Source organism: Molossus molossus, unplaced genomic scaffold (genome assembly GCF_014108415.1).
Source record: "Molossus molossus isolate mMolMol1 unplaced genomic scaffold, mMolMol1.p scaffold_m16_p_1, whole genome shotgun sequence".
NCBI lineage: Eukaryota > Metazoa > Chordata > Mammalia > Chiroptera > Molossidae > Molossus > Molossus molossus.
This window is the reverse complement of record NW_023425344.1, coordinates 245000929-245020887: the sequence shown is the minus strand read 5'-3', so window position 1 is coordinate 245020887 and position 19959 is coordinate 245000929. Positions and strand designations below refer to the sequence as shown.

The following is a 19959-nucleotide window of genomic DNA, read 5'->3' as shown; positions in this document are numbered from 1 at the left end:
AGACAGTGGAGCGACGATTCGTGAGCCCTCTGCTGGGGGAAACAGGGCGGGGCGTGGGGAAAGGGTCAGGAACAAGAGAGGTGTAGGTTCCCCCAAAGGCTGTCAAGCAGCCCCCGCTCCCATCCCTTCTAAGCTTTCCCCCAAACCGAGCTTCGCAGAGACACCGGGGGGCAGCTAGGTCCCTCCAGGTCCCGGAGACACAGCACAGGGAACAAGTTCAGCACCCCCCCCCCCCCCCCCGCTTGGTAGAGTTTTCTCCATCCAGGCGGAGATGCCCCATGAGAGTGGAAGACAGCGGCAATGAAGGGTCCCAGGGCTTCCCCGAGCGCTGACCTGTTGGAACCGAATGGACATGGCAGCAGCCAGGGTGGTAGCTTCGCTCTGAAGAGCTTGATGTACTCAGCGACTAGCAGAAGGGAGAGAATGGGCCTCTGGGAAACGGCATCGTTTTGGGATCAGAGACAGTATGGCCTGGTGCCAGGTCTCCCCACCTCAGCACTATTGGTGTTCGGGGGCCAGAGAATTCTGTGGCAGGAGCTGTTTGGCTGCGTTGCTGGCTTCTATCCGCTGGATGCCAGGAGGACCCCGCCCTCCTCCCCTGGAAGTTGTGAAAACCTAGTTTGCAGACATTGCCAAAGGTCCCCTGGAGGACAAAACGATCCCCCGTTGAGAAACACTGGCCCAGCCGTTCAGAAACTTTGTAGATCGATGCCCTGGGCTCAAGACCCCACTCTCTTGCTGACCAGCCTGGCCTGCCAACCCTCCCCCAATCTCTCAGACACTCAGTTTCCCCAAGAGTAAAAGGTTGGAAGCCCCCTACCTGCCAGTTTACCCAGCCCTGGTCAGAACTGTCTGGATTGTTGAGACAAGGCTTTGAACGGTTAGTCCAGTGATTGCCCAGCAACAAGGCTGGGGAAGATGGCTAATGAGACAGACGCTGGGCCACTGGTGGCGGCTCAGCCAGGAAAGAGGGTCTGGATCCCCCTGGAGAAGGAGCGGTCCGGGCAGGACCCGTCGGCCCACGCACCATGCATCCCAGGTCCCGTCCACTGTGCAGCCTGCCCGAGGGCTTTCTCTGCCTTTATTGTGTACCTTGATACAAATTTATAATTTTCACAGTGACTCAGAACGAGCGACACAGACTCATATTCCAAATTTTATGTAGTCAGTTTTATGTACTTTCGACCATTCCATTCCGTTCCTGATAGCTAATGTTTTCTCACTCTGGGGCAGTCTGTTCTGTCTTCAATCTTTTTTTTTTTCTTTATTGATTTTGAGAGAGAGCAGAAGGGAGAGAGAGATAGAAACATTGATGAGCAAGAACATCCACTGGCCGCCTCCTGCGTGCCCCCACTGGGCAACGGGCCCACAACCCGGGCATGTGCCCTGCCTGGGAACCGAACCAATGACCTCTTGGTGCATGGGTCAGCGATCAACTCGTGAGCCACACCAGCCAGGCCCTGTCTTCAATCTTCAGAGTTTGCATTGTTTTATTCCCTGCCACCCCACCCATCCCTGACCCCCCCCCCCCCCCACACACACACACAAAGGGAAATGCTCAGGGTCTGATCGCGGAAGCGCTTCGCTGGGACCATCTGGCCTGTGTTTAGTTCCTGTTCCCTGTTTCTCCAGGTGGCTTCTTCTGCACAGACTCTGTGTCCTAGGCTCTCAGGGCTTAGCTGGCCCACCCCTCCTGTCTCCTCACTGGATGCCCCGGGCCATCGGCCGTGCCGCAGGTAGGACGGGGAGCTGGGCTGGGCGAACACAGTGCGCTCTGGCCCCGGCTGCTCCGTGTGGGCGCCCCTCACGGCCCAGCCCACTTGCTCTAGGGACAGTCTGGCTCCAGCTGCTCCGTGTGGGCGCCCTTCACGGCCCAGCCCACTTGCTCTAGGGACAGTCTGGCTCCGGCTGCTCCGTGTGGGCGCCCCTCACGGCCCAGCCCACTTGCTCTAGGGACAGTCTGGCTCCGGCTGCTCCGTGTGGGCGCCCCTCACGGCCCAGCCCACTTGCTCTAGGGACAGTCAAAGGGCCTTTGCCAGGACCCGGAGAAGGGGCCAGGTGACATCTGGCAGAGAACGTGATGCCTGACCCAGCTGGGGCTGGTAAGCCAGGGTCACCCTGCACTCCCCGCTGAGCGCCCAGCTGGCTAGGCGGTGTCTGGGCCAGGTGTTCGGAGCCCTGCCAGCCCTCCACTAACTTCCTGTGTGGCCCCAGCTGCCCTCCCCCAAATTACAGTCCCGGGTAGAAGCTCTCCAAGGCCTCTCGGCGATGGGACTGATAAACACGCACACGCTGCCGCCGGCCCTTTCCAGCTCCTCGGCGATCCTTCTCCGGGATCAAAGCAGCAGCCTCAGAGGCCCAGCCTGGGACAGAGCCCCAGAGGGCTCATCACGCAGGGCGAGGACGCAGGGCGACCTCCGTGCCCACAGAGTCCAGTGCCAATCCCGCACCACGGGTCCGCGGGCACATCGCGGGGCCTCAGATTCTCAGCGGGAAAGTGGGGCCATGACAGTAACGGAGCATTTCTCTGCACACCCTCTCCTGCCCAGCAGGGGGCGGCGTGCGGGGCGAAAATGAGATGCAAACGGTGCTGGGGGGTAAAGGGCAGCAGGAAGCACCTTTCTTGCAGGACTGACTGCAGGAAGGTCATGCTCGGAGCAGAGAGCCGCTGGCGGCAGGGATCTGGAGGCCTCTCCAGTCTCCGGGGAGGGAGCCCGGCGTCGGCTAGAGGCTCGGCGGGCGCCCAAGCCATCCAACTAGAACGGGCTGCAGGATGCCCTCCCCCGGGTCCCGGATGGTGCCTGAAAGGATACAGTCATCTCTCTCTGGGGGCACAGAGGGTCAGGGGAGCCTCATTCACCTCTTGACCTTGACCTCATGGGAAAGGGGAGGGGCCGCCGTGACACCCGGAGCCGGCGGAGGGGTCACCTTGCTCAGGCCCCAACAGGAGGTGGCATCCGCTTAGGGCACGCCAGGCTAGGGGCTTCAGTGACAGGCCCCACGACCACCAGCAGTAGGCGTTGCTCTGTCCAGCGAAGTGTCCCTCACGCAAACAGACCCTGGTGTGGGGCCCTCGCAGCTTGCAAAAGGGCAACGGAGTAAAATGTGCCCAGAAAATGTAGGACCCCTTCTCTGAGGAGCAGCCACTGAAGAGGCCAGACTCTCTTCCTCAGCACTGGTTCCTCAAGTCAAGGCGGGCTGTGGGCCACCTCACCCAATGGAAGCCCGAACGGGAGCCCCAGGCTACGGTGTGAGAGAGGGGCACCTGTCCCCCCTGCTCGGGGGAGCCCTGGGGCTCAGCAGGAGGCCCGAGCCCTGGCTGGAGCACAACCGGCCACAGAGACTGTCCCATACCCTTCTCAGCAATTCCAGCGGCAGAAACCCCACTGCTTGGGGCCCTCTATGGAGCTCCCCTCTGCACGTGTCCTGAGAAAGCTGGTCTCTGAGGACTTCTCGAACCACACACAGAGGTGTGCTCAGCTTGACAGAGGGGAGCAGGCTGGAGAGATCCCCACCCTGCAGCCTGGGCAGAGGGCGTTGGGCAGAGGGATGAGTGTGCCCCATTCCAAGGACAGTCAGCCTCCTACCTGTGGAAGCCAGAGCCGGCCCAGGCCACACCACGATGTGGGACCTTGGGAAATGGCCTCTGTACATCCAGGGCCTGGTTGAAAGGTGCCCTGGATGCACCACCCAGCCACTGAAGGCAGCATGGTGTTGCAGAAAGAGCTTGGCTTTGGAGCTGGGTGGGCCAGTCCCATCCCAGCTCATCCCTTCCGTGCTGTGTGGCCTCAGGCGAGTCACCCCACTGCTCTGAGCTCCCGGTCCCTGTCTACGTGTTGGAGCAATGATGCCGAAAGGTAACTGTAAGCACGAATGACTTCATGTGAGTCTGGCGCGGAGCCTGGATAGAGTCTCAAACAATGATGTCCCATCTCTTTTTGTCTCCTACCTAAGATTCAAGACAGAACGCCAACTCGCTAACTTGGACGGGAAGGACAGCTCACAACACTCTGGCTACAAATGTACCCCACACAGCGATCCTCACACCACGGCAGGCTGAGATGAATGACCCTAAGCAAGTCGCTGTCATCTGTGTAATGCAAATCTGGGACCAAGTGTGGTCCCTACAGCTCCTGACTACCCATGGTCTTGATGCTGAAAAGAGATAAATACATGAGAGTTGAATTTAACTGACATTTATGTCAGGGGAAAAAACCTTCATGGGAAGACCCCATGCCCATACCCAATGAACAGCAGCCCTGAGGGTTGCCCGGGAGGCTGAGCCCCCGTCGTCTCTCCCCTCCCCGCCTCATGGCAAACACAGAACTCCCTCTCCAGTGCCAGCTCCACAGACCATCTGGGGACCAGGGCACTGACACCTGCCTCCACCAGGGCTGCAGGCACCCCAGGTCAGCAGACAGAGAGCCAGCGTCCCTGGGCTGCTGTGATCTCCATGACGACGCACACAGCCCCCCTCCCCAGCCTGCCGTGACCTCCCTCTTTGGGCTCTCTGTCTAGGAAAGACCTTGCTCGTGGGCGGACACGGGGAGGCGTTTGCTGGGGCGACGGGCACGCAGTGGCTAACCAGCCACCCAGTCTCCAAGCCGGTCCTGCAGCGGGCAGGGCCCCGTCGGTGGTTCCAGAAGGTGTCCAGGCAGAAGGTCCACTTCCCTTCTCCTCGGCGCCGTCTCATCAGCTCCCCGAGCCCCTGACCTCCACGAGGGCTGAAGGGTGGCGGTTTGGCCGCAGTGACGGATGGGACAAGTGCTGGCTGTCTGCCGGCGCTGCCTGGAGGCCGGGCTGGTCATCCTGTTATCACGGCAGCTCAGCTCCCGTCTCCCAAAGGCGAGTGGCCGCCTCTGGACAGTGAAGAAGTCCCTCTGCTTGTCACCAGACACTCATTTCTCTCGAGGCCACAGTGACCAGTTCGGTCTTGTTGCAATTGTGCCTAAACATGCACAGGGCTTCCTACGCAGTGTCTAGTTTCTCAGCCACGCGGGGGGAGGGGGGGGTGCCGTCTCTTCTGTTTTGCACAGCGCAGGGAGAAAGCAGGGAGACAGCCACCCCGGCCGGTAGGGGTGAGCCCCCCACTACCACTGCACCGCTCAGGAGGCCGCCTCCGGAAGGGCGCCCCGTGCACTAATGACCTTCCCTAAGGTCAGAAGGAAAATGAGCCCTTTCCCATACTGCTCCCCCTCGAAGGTCCCGTCCTGCTCTGGTCTTCACGGGGGGCTCCTGTGTGGCAGGCCCCCAGCCACTGACTTCTAAGGATGGAGGGAACCGGCGTGGGCAGAGCTCACTCACGCCTGCAACGGAGCACACGGCAGCCAAGCCGAGTTTACAGAGCGGGTGTCTGAACGTCCTGCCACCTCGCACACAGTCTGAGACCCGGGGGATGCCGTCGCCCACGGGGAGAAGGCAGGAACCTGCTGGAGAAGAGGGGAGAGCGAGCCCCGAGCAGAGTCAGGGAGCACCCCTCCTGACCTGCCCCCCCCCCCTGAACTAGACGGGCACCGCGGGCAAACCACGCCCCTCCCACCCGCCCATCGGTGATTGGGTGGACGGAGCCCTGCCGGCCCCTGCAGCTCTGATTTCTCCGAGAACAAAGGGCATCTTTGTGTGGGTGGTCTGAAGGGACCTGACCGCAGAGCTAAGTTTGAACGGTGCCTTCTGCTCTTTTTAAAAAGAAGAGAAAGTCCATCCAGCAGGTGAGAAGCCCCCTCTGGAATCTCACCACGGCACAGTGATCTCCCCATCCTTGGGTTTCCTGACGCCTTTGGGTCTCATAAGGGGCCAGGTGACAAAGGTACCATTTGCAAGTGAGCCGAGGAGTGTCTCCAGCCATTCTGGTGACCGCCACCACCATTCCTGGGGGCTGAGACTAGGGGGGACGGCACTCAGATTCTGAGGGGCCTCTCGCCGGCACCCCATGCACCAGGCGTAATGAGTTTGTGTGAAGACAAGACACCTATGTGGTCATTTGTTGCCAGCGAACCATTGTCCAGCTATGTCTGCATCTCGAACCTACTGGCTGTTCCCTCGGGTCTCGTTCTCGGAAAGCAGTGTTAAGAATTCCCCAAAGTGCCCCCTGGAGGCCTCGCCCCGTCCGTCAAGCTTCGGGGGGATGGGAGCTCAAGCTCCCGTGTTTTCTGGATCGGCTTGACCACAGCATGGAAATCAGGGCGGCTCGGGGAACTTCCAGACGCATGGTCGCCGTCCCTGGAGGGCCGTGCGTGTGGCCGAGCTCCGGGCTCTAGAACGTGGGCACAGCCAGAGGCCAGCAGCCCCGGGCTCTGTCCCGAGCCTCACCCGCGGTGACCGGCGCGGGGGCGTCCTCAGAAGGTGAAGGCGTACACCACCCCCACCACCACGATGTTCCCCAGCGTGGCTATGATGGCGATCCAGAGCAGGACGGCGTCGTTGGAGGACCGCGGCGGCTCCTCCGGCTGGCCCTGGCCGCTGGAGGCCGCGTGGATGTTGGTGGAGGAGTTGAAGAGGGAGTACTCCGTGCCGAAGTCCTCGTTGGGCGAGTCCATGAAGGCTCCCCCCATCATGGGCAGCTGTGAAGAAAGAGAGGAGAGTTACTGGGGCCGAGGGCTGGGAGAACTGCCCTGCACGGGGACGGGGGCCTGGCCAAGCCACCCCATGCAAAGAAGCAACGAACAAGGACTTGCTTTTGTCCTCATAACTGACTGTGTGTTTAACCTGTAACACTGAGTGTTCACAGACCGTCGGAGGCATTAAGGCCACGAGCCGCTCAGCATCTCCTCCGACCGCCGGCTGGCATGGTCCCTGAATGCCAGGCCCCTCCATGTCACCAGAGGTTGTAAAATGCCTTTAACTTCCTTCCGATTTTAAGTAATATGCACTCAGCAGAGAACATTAAGAACGTATAAAAGAGGATATGCCCTGGCCAGGTAGCTTAGCCGGTTAAGGGGTCCTTCCGACGCACCGAGGTTTCAGGTTCGATCCCTGGTCAGGGCACATACAAGAACGAAGGCATAAACAGGTGGAAGAGCAGATATCAGTGTTTCACTCTCTCTCCCTTCCCGTCTCTAAACTCGAAAATATAAAAGAGGATAAAGAGCCTGGCCCGTGTGGCTCAGTGGATTGAAAGTCATCCCATACCAAGAGGTCACTCATTCAATTTCTGGTCAGGGCACATGCCTGAGTTGCAGGCTTGATCCCCTGTAGGGGGCATGCAGGGGCAGCCGATGGATGTTTCTATCTCCCTCTCTCTTCCTTTCTCTAAAAACCAATAAAAACATATTTTTATTAGAGGGTAAAGAAAAAAAATGAGACTCATAATCCCACCACTTTGGGATGATAACTGGTAATATTTTGATATTTTTCTTTCAAATCCTGTTTTCTCCATGTGCTTGCACATGTGTGCGTGTGTGTAAGAGAACACATTTAGAGATGTGTACAAAAGGTCCATCAAAATACCATTCTAATAGTTGTATACTATCCTTTCATAAATACAAGCCATAATTTTTTTTTTTTTTTTTTTTATCCTCACTCGAGGACATTTTTCCATTTTCTGTTCAGACAGAGTGGGAGGGAGAGAGAGGAAGGGAGAGAGAGAGAAACATCGACGTGAAAGGGACACATCGAGTGGCCGCCACCCACACAACCCATCCAGGGCCGGGGACAAACTGCAACCGAGGTACGTGCCCTTAGCGGGAACCGAACCTGGGTCTCTCCGGACTTCAGGCCAACACTCTAACCGCTGAGCAAAACCGGCCAGGGCAATATAAGCCATAATTGAACTATTCCCCTGGAACTGGAGATGTGGCAAGTTAAATTTTTCCTGTTGTGCACAAAGCACCAGCAGACTTCCTGTCCATACGTTTGGGTGCACACATGAGCATGCACAAGGCACCAACAGACGTCCTGTCCCTATGTTTGGGTGCACACATGAGCGTGCACAAGGCACCAGCAGACGTCCTGTCCCTACGTTTGGGTGCATACATGAGCGTGCACAAGGCACCAGCAGACGTCCTGTCCATACGTTTGGGTGCACACATGAGCGTGCACAAAGCACCAGCAGACGTCCTGTCCATACGTTTGGGTGCACACATGAGCGTGCACAAGGCACCAGCAGATGTCCTGTCCCTACGTTTGGGTGCACACATGAGCGTGCACAAGGCACCAACAGACGTCCTGTCCCTATGTTTGGGTGCACACATGAGCATGCACAAGGCACCAGCAGACGTCCTGTCTGTCCCTACGTTTGGGTGCATACATGAGCGTGCACAAAGCACCAGCAAACATCCTGTCCCTACGTTTGGGTGCATACGTGAGTGTGCACAAGGCACCAGCAGACGTCCTGTCTGTCCCTACGTTTGGGTGCATACATGAGCGTGCACAAAGCACCAGCAAACATCCTGTCCCTACGTTTGGGTGCACACATGAGCGTGCACAAGGCACCAGCAGACGTCCTGTCTCTATGTTTGGGTGCACACATGAGTGTGCCCAAGCATTTCTTTTCATGGGGCACACTCCAGGCACAGAGCTTCTGAGCCAGTGCTACAGAGACAAGCTCCCAGAGACAGATTCTAACTCCCATGCCCCCCATGGCCACCGAAGAGAAAACAAACAGAGAGCTCAGTCTCAATGCCATCGTCTGAATGTTGGGAAGAGAAGCCCAGGAGCTGACTCATGGCCAGGACAAGGGAATGAAGAGGGAAGTCGCCTGGGAAATAGATTGTAAGAGAGAAGCATCTGGAAGGTCCCTGGGGATTCCTTCTGCCAGCCCCATCTACTTTTTAAAAAAAATCCTCACCCGAGGATATTCTTCCATTGATCTTCAGAGAAAGTGGGAGGGAGGGAGAGAGAAATTGAGAAACATGGACGTGAGAGACACATCCGACTGGCTGCCTCCCCCACGACCCCACCCAGGTCCAGGGACTGAGCCGCAACAGAGGTACGTGCCCTTGACTGGAATTGAACCCGTGACTCTTTGGTCCTTGGATTGATGCTCAACCACTCAGCCACACCACCCAGGGCAGCCCCATCTACTTTTAAGCCACGTTTTGAGATGTCATCCAGATGGCAACTGGGTATCATCACATCAGTGGCCAGGTGTAGTCACTGGCCCAGGCATGGAGCAGACTTGGGGCACAGCCCCAACATCAAGCACTGGAAAGGCAGCCGGCAAAGGAGAGTGTTGCCCGAAGCCGCAGAACAAGAGATAAGTCTCCTCTTGCCGAGTCAGACACACAGTGACACGGGGCGGGGGAGGGGCGGGCGCGGGGGGGCCTCATCACCCCGTCAGATCATGTCAAGATCGGAAAAGCATTTGTGGACTTGCTGAAGGGGGGACACCAGGACACAGCGGACCTACGGCCAACGTTCAAGGTCAGTGCTATCAACCAAGGCTGTGCTTCCCGAACACGACTTCCCTTTCCCCACGGTGTACCCGGTGCCTAGAACCGAGCCTACACGCAAAATAAAGTATTTGGTGAACGAATGAATTCTAGGACCGTCAGCCAAGAACCCTAAGGACGTGATGAGAATGGTCCCAGAGCCAATGCATCCTTGCTGTGTGATCCAGGGCCACTTCTTACCCTCTCTGAGCTCAGTTTCTCTCTTTGAAGTGGGGACATGAGCATAACCTGCCTCAGAGAGGACAGCAGTTTCACGACATGCAAAATGCTTTCTAGCGGGAGGGGGCAAGTCACAAAGCAAACCCAGTACCACTCCGGACGCTGAAAACACGCCTACACAGAATCCTCTGCTGCACACGCATCCACGCGCAAGTGGGCTGTGAGCAGACCCGCCGGCTCGTGACAGCAGCTGCCCCTGAGACAGGGGGGCGGGCGGGGCACGGGACACTGGTTTGACTGTAATATTTGATCCTAAGAGAAGATGAGCAAACTTGATGAAATACTTTTTAAAAAAGATCTATGCTGGTCAGTGGGCACAGGAAATGCTTTGAACACTGGAGAGCGCCAGGCGAGCCGGTCATGATCGCCACAATAGGACCAGCTGCTCCCCGAGTCCGGGGTGGTGCCCTGGCCACGGGGTCCCGCCCCCCCCCCCCCCGTGTCGGAGTCGCCACGTGGCGCGCGGTGGTGCAGGCTGTGTGGAGGGTTCCAGGAGGGCACGGTTGTCGTGGACACTGGGGCATCGTCCCCTCGAGGCCACACAGTCTCCACCCTGCCCCCCACAGCAGAGCCGCTCAGAGAAGGAGGTGGCCTCCTGGTCCTGGCTGTTCCCACTGAGGAGGCAGAGGTTACAGACATCCCCGAGCTGGGTCTCTTCTGAGCAAGGAACAGGGCGGGCTTTTCAAAAGGGAATCTTCCAAAACGTGGCTCAGGCACCTTCCCGAACAATGACCGTGCTCCAGAGGAGGGAGGAGAGAAGGGGCTCTTCCGTGAGGCGGGCTTGCCGGCCATGCCCTGGTGCCCACCTGCTCCCCGAGGAGGCCATCCGCAGGGCCCTGGCACAGCAGCCTGGCCACAACTCTGCAGGAGGAAAATTGTTCGTACAGTTCCTGGTTTCCTTGGGGCCAGGAGAGGGGGTTCTGGCCCCAGTGAGCCCTGCCGCCCTCCCAGAGCGTCGCTCACTGGACAATGGGCTCTGGGAAGGATCGCCAAGGTCCAGCCCCGTGCCGGGGTCCTCGCCAGCTACGGAGAAGGCAGCACCCGCTACAGCTGGCCCTGCGGTGGGAGTCGGGTGGCAGGGATCGTCAGATAAACCCTTAGATTCCATCCTCAGAGAAAAAGCAGGACACCCAGCTAAGTCTGAACTTCAGATAAACAACATGATTTTTTTTTAAATCCTCACTTGAGAATATTTTTCCATTTATCTTCAGATAGAGTGGGAGACAGACAGAGAGAGAAAAACATCAATATGAGAGAGACACATCGATTGGTTGCCTCCTGCATGACCCCGACCAGGGCTGGTGACAGAACCAAGGAAGGTGCCCTTGACCGGAATTGAACTCGAGACTCTGTGGTCTGCAGGCCGATGCTCCAAGCGCTGAGCTAAACCAGCTAGGGCAATAAAATACTTTTTTTTTAGTGTAAGTGTATCCCAAATATTGTATTGGACATAACTATAGTGAAAACTTATACTTAACCTAAAAAGTTAACCGGGGGTTTTGTATTTTTATTTCCCAATTCTGACAGCTCTCTGCATGGTCGATCTGAGAACCAGCTGCAATTTGTCTGGTCGGAGCGTGCCATCAGTAGCCCTGGCTCTCTGAGTGACCGAGTGCATCAGAAAGGTCCAGGGCTGCCTCCTGCCAGCCTGCAGACATTACTAAATCATTCCTTGTATCACTAAAGTCTCGCAGTTTCCGCGATCCAAGTATAAAGGTTGGACAGATCCCGGGTGCCACCCACCCATTCACTATTCAGACGTCGAAGGCCCCCCCTGCTCCGGAAGGTGCTGGACAGGCACTGGGGATGCCCAGGGTAACCTGTGACCTCTGACCTTGAAGGACTCAGCTCTAAAAAGGAACACAGACTGCAACACAGTCATAAAACAGTGTTCCACGCACTGTAACAGAGGAGAAGGAGGACTGGGGGTCTCCCGCATAAAGCAGGGTGGGTTCGGGTTAATTCCTTGGACGGAAGAGTCAGGCATGAGGCTGGGCTCCTGTGCTCCCCCTGGGCTGTGTGACATGGGAGAGTGGCCGACCCTCTCTGGTCCTCAAGTGCCCTGTCTATAAAAGAGGATGACCATGGGGACCGCCGGGTAGGGCGCTGTGGAGTCTGAAGTGGTGCCGGTGGGCGTGTCAACACGCGTGAGCTGAAGCGCAGCGCCGTCGCTGTCATGCCCAGTGGGCCCCGGAGCCCAGGGCAGGCCCGTCCTGTCCAGGCCTCACCCTGGTGCAGCTGAAGCACAGCGCCGTCCTCGCTGTCATGCCCAGTGGGCCCCCGAGCCCAGGGCAGGCCCGGCCTGCTGTCCTCTCCAGGCCTCACCCTGGTGTGGCTCTTTTGCTTTTCTCCATTCTCCACTTTTGGAGCTGGTTCCTTTTAAGTGAATCCCGCTGGGAGCTGAGAAGGAATGGCCGTCCGCGAAGGTAGAGGGCGTGCCTGACAGTGTGCTCTGAGGGGAGGCGGGGACCCTCGGGGTGGGGCACTGGGGAGAGAAGGCCCCCAGCTTTCCTGGGGCGACCTCACTACTCAGCAGCGTGCCCGAGGCCCTGTGGGGACCCTGCTGCAGCTGGCGATGCGTGGGCTCCGGACCCGGAGGGAGGAACCCAGGGCCGCAGAGGAGGGGCAGGAGGTGCGCCCCAGGAGGACCTGCCGTCCCAGCTCCAGGCCCGCTGTGCCTGCTGGACTGGATGGGGCCCCTGCTGAGTCTGTCTCCCGTCTAAACAGTGAGGATTTCAGCCCCAGGCCCAGGGCATCCTTATGAAAACGTTAAAACACAATGAAAAGGCTCTGGGTGCCTGCCAGGCGGAGTAAGGCCATTGCAGAGGACAGCGAGGGGCTCGGGACAGGACTCAGAGGCCCCGAGACTCTGCCCAGCAGCAAGTGGCAGGGGCTGGAGGGAGGGGAAGCCCTGAGGACAGAGGGCCCTGAGGACACACTTCTCTCTCCTTCTCTCCCACCTGCCACAGCTGAAGCCCCACGAACCCCCTCCTTGTCCATGGAGGACTGAGAGGAGGGGCTCCTGAGGCTGAAGACTTTGAGGGGAACCCCAATTTCTTTCCTTTTTCTCTTCTCTCTCCCCAGCCCCGCCCTAAGGCCAGACTGGATCTCTGGGCTGCATTTCTGACAGCGATGGTGGCAGGACCCCAAACAGAAAAGAAGACCCTTCCCTCTGGCCCGAGGGACGGAGGAAAGGGCCCCACCCCTGGAAGAGTGGGGGAGTCCCCCTGCCTTTTCTTTCTTTTGTCTCCTGCTTTGCCCCGAGGGCATGTGGCACTCCTGAGCTGGACAAAGCACAGGACAATGGAGTTGACAGAAACACTGAATTTCTAGCCAGAGGGCTGGGAGCAAAGGCCCCTGGGAGCCAAAGAGTGTGTTTTGGGGGGCTGGCAGAGGGGAGCCCCTGTCTGTGTGTGAGTCCGCACAGCTTCCCAGCTCACTCCGGGCTGTCCACGCAGAGAGGTGACACAGCAACAGGAGCTATACTCTGAGAGTGGGTCGGAGACCCGCCCTGCCCAGGTCCAAGCACCGGAGAGGGCGTGTGCGGCACAGACGGAGCCACGGCCCAGGATTCCAGTCGGAACTGTCGTGGGACCACAGAGTGCAGACGGAGGCAGAGTTTCCTGAAAAAGGAAGACTCCAGGTGGTTTCATTGGCAAATTCTACCAATACTGTAAGGAGGGACAATACCAATTCTACACAGTCCCTTCCAGAAAAGGAAGAGGAGAGGACACCGTCCCAGCTCACCTCATGGAATGCTTCCCAAACCGTGCGAGTGTGGCCGGCATGACCTGCCACCAAAGTCAAAGACGCGACAAGAAAACTGCAGGCCACTGTCCTGATTAAACACAAACAGTAGACACAGATCTGAGCAAAGAGAATCCAGCAACATATAAAATGAATAATGCAAGGCTGGCTCAACATTCAAAAAGCAATGAGTGTAGTCCTGGCCAGTTTGGCTCAGCGGTTGAGCGTCGGCCTGCGGAGCAGGGAGTCCCGGGTTCGCTTCCCACTAAGGGCACATACCTCAGTTGCAGTTTGTCCCTGGCCCTGGTTGGGGTCGTGGGGGTGGCAACGACTCAATGTGTCTCTCTTACATTGATGTCTCTCTCTCTCCCTCCCGCTCTATCTGAAGATAAATGCAAAAATGTCCTTGGGTGAAGATTAAAAAAAAAAAAGCAATGAGTGTAATCCACCACACTAGCAGAAGAACAACGCCTAACCGCATTAACAGATACAGAAAAAACATTTGGCAAAACGAAGCATACATTCCTGGTAAAAACTCTTAGCAAACCAGAAGTAAAAGGGAACTCCCCAAATCTGATAAAGAACATCTAACAAACAATAAACAAAAAACAGCCTAGAGCTAACATCATACCTAAAAGATTTTTTGAAAAATGAACTGTATAATTCAAGCAGTAAACAATTAGAATTAAAAAAAAGTCCCAATTACAAGAGAGCCAACATATAAAACACTAAGTATAAATCTGGCAAAACATGTATATGATCTATCTGCTAAAAGCAATAAAATATTGATGAAATAAATAAAAGGATACGTAAATGCAGGGAAATACCAGGGGGCATGAGCTGGAAGATTCGATATTGTTAAATGTGATTCTTGCCCAGCCAGCGTCTAGATCGAACACAATCCTAATCAGAATCCTAACAGGAATCTTTATACACATACACAAGCTGATTCTAACACATATATGCAAAAAGAAAAAAACAAGTCTAGCTGAAAAGTTTTGAAAAAGAAAAACAAAGTGGATGACCTCGGAGTTCTTTATTTCTTTTTTATTTATTTATTATTATTTTTTTAATCCCCACTTAGGATATTTTTACATTAATCTTCAGACAGAGCTAGAGGGAGAGGGGGAGGAAGAGAGAGAGAGAAACATCGATGTGAGAGAGACACATCGACTGGCTGCCACCCACACGACCCAACCAGGGCCGGGGACGTGCCCTCGGCCAGAATCGAACCTGGGACTCTCTGGTCCGCTGGCGACGCTCTTACCGCTGAGCCAAACTGGCCAGGGCGCTCAATTGTTTATTTCAAATTGTCGCTGGAAGCCAGAGACACGGCTCCCCATCCTATAGAGCACAGGGCAGCCCCTGACAACAGAATTACCCAGCCCCAGATGTCCACAGTGTGCAGGCTGAGACATCCTGTTTTCATGAAGCTCAAAACCAGCAAAGCTGGCATCGGATCAGGATACCAGTTGTCCCCCAGGGGAGGGGCGTGATGCCTGGGAAGACACACAGGGAGTTTCTGGCGGTGGGGAGGTTTCTATTGGTCCTGGTTATACGGGTACTTGGAGGACCTGCTAAGCTGTTCACCTTCCTGTCTTTCTGACACTTCACCAAGAAGATGCAGGGACGCGCGAGTCTTTTGCAGGAATCGGGGATTTGACTCAGAGGACTGTGGCGAGGAGCCTGCACTCAGACTAGTCACACCACCTGGGAGGTCACTTCCCTTCCAGCGCATCGCTGGCAGGATGAGCCCACCTGTCCCACACGCGTTTACCCCGCGGCCCGAGGATGGAGACGGGATGCAGAGAGCAGGTGAGCAGCCCCCACCCACACACACCTTCAGTCTGGACGTTCAGAGCAGCCAGTGGCTCAGGAGGGTGGCTCTGACCGATGCCCTCAACAAAACGGGTGAGGAAACTGCCCCAGAGAGGGGCCGGTGTTCGCTCAAGGTCAGTCCCTCAGCTGGCAAGGGCAGGAGTCAGAAGTCGTGTGCGTGTTTGGGTGGGTGGGGGTACTGGCCAAGTGAACTCACGCACACAGGTGAATGAAGCGTCGCCATCCATTCCCCGTTCAGGCTCAGAGCCTGGGTCCGCTGGCACCACGCCTTAAGTGATACCTCTTCCAAGCCCTGCATTTCTACAAACAGCGTTTGCATTCTGCCTGCAAGGTCTTCCCTGGGGAGCTGGGAGCCAGCTCAGCGGGGCCGCGGAGGGTGAGGACAGGACCGGTGAACAGCTCCAGAGAGACGGTGGGGAGCCCAGCTGCAGTGACCCACGGAAAGGGCAGCTGCCCATGCTCTGAGGGACACTGGGGGGACAGCCCTGCTTTAAAAGTAAATATGTGGGCCCTGGCCGGTTTGGCTTAGTGGTTAGGGCGTCGGCATGCCGACCAGTAAGTCGCCGGTTCGATTCTGGTCAAGGGCACATACCTCGGCTGTGGTTTGTCACTGGCCCTGATTGGGGTCCTGTGGAAGGCAGCCACTCGATGTGTCCCTTTCACATCGATGCCCACCCCCCCCCCCCAGCTGAAAAAAAGAAAAGAAAAAATGTCCTCGGGTGAGGCTAAAAAAATAAATAAGTAAAAGTAAACAAGTGGGGTCCGGCTGGTGGTGCACCAAGAGGTCTCTGGTTCGATCCCCGGTCAGGGCACATGCCCAGGTTGTGGGCCCGATCCCCAGTGGGGGGCATGCAGGAGGCGGCCAATTGATGTTCTCCCTCATCGATGTTTCTCTCTCTCTCTGTCTTCCTTCCTCGCTCTCTAAAATCAATAGAGGAAAAAACATTTTTAAGTAAACGTGGGCGAAGACCCTAGGACTCTGGCGGCTAAGAGCTGAGGGCAGTGCACAGTCCACCAGGACACCAGAGCCCACACAGGGGAAATCCTCCTTTGGCCAAAGAGCCCATGGCACGGGCTCCTGGCCCAGCTCCGGCCACGGTGGTGAGGTCCGGGGGCATTTCGGCAAATCTGCCTGGCTTAGTGCAGAAGGTAACTGCTGTTGCAACAGCAGGGCTCTGGGGAGTGGACTGTGACGTGGAGGCAGGACGATACCTTGCTCTCTTGATTGCTTCATGGGAGACCCTTGGAAAGCGCTAGAAGAAATGCTCACGAGCGTAGGTTTGACGACTTCTCCATAACGAAGGGAGCAGGCCAAGGACACCACAGAATCCTACAGGTTGTGGAAAGACAGGTTGGCACAGCTCGTGCTGGGCACAAGGGACCCTGAAATAAAGCAAGAGCACCCCCTCTGAAACAGTACACATTTAGGTCCCGTAAGACGTGAGATACAGGCAGCGTCTCCTGGAGGCAGCTCAGCACCGTCAGTTTCCTTCAACTCCGTCTCACGAGTAACTCCGGAAAGCCACGGACAGATGTCCGGCTCGGAGCCCTGGGCCTTCGAGGCCAGGGAAGAGGTTGAGTCTTCAAAGCTGTCACACCTGCCCGGGCCGGCTGCCCAGCTCCACGGGGGCCCTCTCATGCCACCGGCTTCATGTCCATCCCATCCCTGCCTTGGTCGGTGAAAAGACTTTGAAAGGAGGTGGTACTTCTCCATCTTACAGATGGGAAAATCGAGGGTTCCATAGGTTCAACATTTCCAAAGCCCCAGAGCCTGAATTCGAACTGCCTGAGTATTACGGAACGTGTTGTACCGCTCCAGGGTTATCATCAGGGAGAGAACAGTCTCCACCTACCCCAGCGCTCGGCGCCTGGAACATTTAATGTGTTAAAGGAGACAAGGTACCAACGAAGAGAAACTGTCTACAGTAGCCCGAGCCACAGGCATTTGCTGACAACACCGTGTCCTGCCCACTGGGCAGCCCCGCGGACGCTCCTGACCCACACACGTGCTGGTTCTGATGGAGGCGGAAACAAGGAGCCCCAGGCCCCGCTTTGGCCCAGTTTGGAAGTGGGGTCAGCGGACGAGCTCTGCCTCCTTCTACAAATGCTGACGCTGGAGCCCGTGCCGGACGTCTGTCGTGAGCGTCCCCGGCCCCAGGTTGTCCGCATCCTTCGATGGAACGCCCCAGATCCGGACCGACGTCCAGGCGGCCTGACCCAAAGCCTGCAGGCTTCTCATTAAGGCGTCCAGCCCCAGGACACTTTGGGATGACGCCCTGCAGAGAACTGGCCTCCTAACTGGGCTGTTTTGTTGAAAGACCCAAGGAAAAAAAGCAGTTGTCCTTTCTTCCAACTGAACACAGCGGCCAGTCACCAGTGTTCTTCCACGCGGGCGGGAGCTCATGGCGCTGTGTGCGGCTTGAAGCCCGTCTGACGCTGATGTTCACCTGCTTAGCAGCTTTCCATTAAATAAGGTGCATGAAATAAACGTCAAAGCCGATATCTGTGAAGAGCCTGCTCTCTGCCAGACATGGGCTGGGCACTTTATTGGCAGGGGTGCATTTTACCATGAAGCCTATGAGGTGGGTACCATCCTCACACTTGTTTGATTGGCGACAAACCCCACAGCCATCTCTGTGACCACTCTGAGTGGTCGCCTCCGCGTGCCAACACTGCTGCGCATAGAGGAGAGACATAGAGGGGGTTCTGGGTTCTGTGGCCGAACGTGTCTAGACCCACTGGGGACTCAGGAAAATAAGGATATTTTCGGAAAGGCAGAGAGCATTAGAGAATTAAGAGGAGAAAGCAAATTCACTGCTTTTGAAACTGTTGCCATAGAAACTCGGCACAACACAGCAGGAGAAACGCTGTCTCTTCAGAGCACACATCTTGGGTTCCAGTCATAGGGAACGCTGGCCTTGGGGGGCCAGGACGGCCAGGCAGCGGCGGCCAGGGCTCTGGGAAGCTGTCCTCCCCTGCGCCGCTGTGCACTGCGTGCAGCCTCTTGGGTCATTTTAAATCTCCCCTCCTCTATGCACCCAAATCATTTTAAGTCGTAACCATGACTTAAAGCACATGATTATAATAATAAAAGGCCAGAGTCTCCCTGGAGAAGCATCAACATGTCCAGGGGAACACTTAAAAAAATTTTTTTTTCTTTATTGTTTTTTAGAGAGAGAGGAAGGGAGAGGGAGAGAGAGAGAGAAACATCGATGAGAGAGAACATCGACTGGCTGCCTCCTGCATGCCCCCCACTGGGGATCGAGCCCACAACCTGGGCATGTGCCCTGACCGGGAATCAGACCGGCGACCTCTTGGTGCATGGGTTGATGCTCAACCACTGAGCCACATCAGCCGGGCCAGGGGAACATTTTTTAAAAACCCAGAGTCTCTTACCTCTCACCAATGAAGCTGCACCCCTCCCCCACAGAGACCGCTATGTGAGCAGGAAGAAGGGACAGAAAAGACACATGGCAGGGCATGACCTGGAATGTCCAAGGAAGCTTCTGGAAGGCTCCCATGAGGAGGTGTCCCTTGAGATGGGACCTGAGCGATGGACAGGAAGGAGTCTGTCAAGCAGAGAAAGGGGTAGTTCCGTCCAGTACTTGCTGGTGGTGGGCGTCGGCCATGCTGGGCATGGTCTCGGAGAGCCGGCTCCGTGCAGGGTGCTCGGGGCATGGCAGCCGCACGCACAGCGGTCACTCTGCAGGCCCGGCTGCGTCAGAGCCCGAGAGACGCTGCACCCACCTGCGCGCAGAAGCACGTCACAGCCCTGTCCGTGCACGGCAGGGGGCGCCCTGCGTCTCGAGAGAAAGAGGCTCAGAGAGGCCGCGAGCCTGACCCCGCAGGGAGCAAGGCTGCTGGGCGTGGGCCCGGACGGAGGCCCGGGAGGAAAAGGCCCAGGAAAGCAGAGACTGGGCATGACACCTGTTCTTCCTCCAGAAGACCCCACAGTCCTTGTCCTGGGGCAAGAGGACAATTTAAGAAGAACCCTGTGCACTAGAAGGGGTACCCCTTCTGACCCCTGAGGGCGACCACCCACCGTCGGGGGCTCACGGCTGCTTCAGAACCCCTCTGGCCTCAGCTCACCAAACTGTCACACCAACACGATGGTGCCGGCCTCCCTACTTCCCCGAGACTGTGAGCATCGGGTGAGAAGATTTTTCTCTCTACGTGACGAAAGTCGTGGTCATTTCGGGTACTGACACCCTTGCATTTTGTGATTCAGGGCAGGGAGGGCCCGAGCCGTCACCTTGGGTCCTGAACATCCTACGCACAGCAGGCACTCAACGCTCACTGGCTTGTTTGGGCAAAATCAAGCCTGCACCACGGGAACTCTGCCTGTTGGGGAGACCTGGTCTCCGAAGCAAGTCTGGGTCCCTCCCAAGAGCGCGCAAGGGCCGGGGGACCCAGAGAGGACGTGCTCAGTGGCCCGGGAGCGAAGGAAACATTTCCATCCTCTGTTGGAAAACCCCGGGCCAGTTCCCGCTGGAAGTGTGAGGTCTGGGCCCGCTCCCGAGCGTCTGGCAAGGGGGCCGCCCCGAGGAGCAACCCTTACCGGCGGCTAGAGGGAGCTGGGGAGCCGGGGTCTCTGAGAAGAGGCGGAAGAGGCCTCCTTGCCAACGGGAAAGCAGTCCTGGCATCTCCGCTGATTGTGCTGACGCCCGTGGGCGGCTGGATCTCGACATCAGCTTTTGCAACAGCAGGGAAGAAAGGAGAGAAGGTGGACCAGGGGGCGATACAAAGATCCTCCCGTCTTTCTGGC

At 57.0% G+C, this 19959-nt stretch overlaps 1 protein-coding gene across 1 annotated transcript in view; it reads right to left on the bottom strand.

Moving 5' to 3' along the window:
* Positions 1 to 6335: 6335 nt before the first annotated feature.
* The window catches only part of CUNH14orf132 (chromosome unknown C14orf132 homolog), a 34381-nt gene continuing 20757 nt past the window's right edge, over positions 6336 to 19959 (bottom strand). The window contains exon 2 of the mRNA XM_036247522.1: positions 6336 to 6560. Coding sequence (XP_036103415.1) covers positions 6336 to 6560 — 225 coding nt within the window. The remainder of the gene's footprint in view (positions 6561 to 19959) is intronic.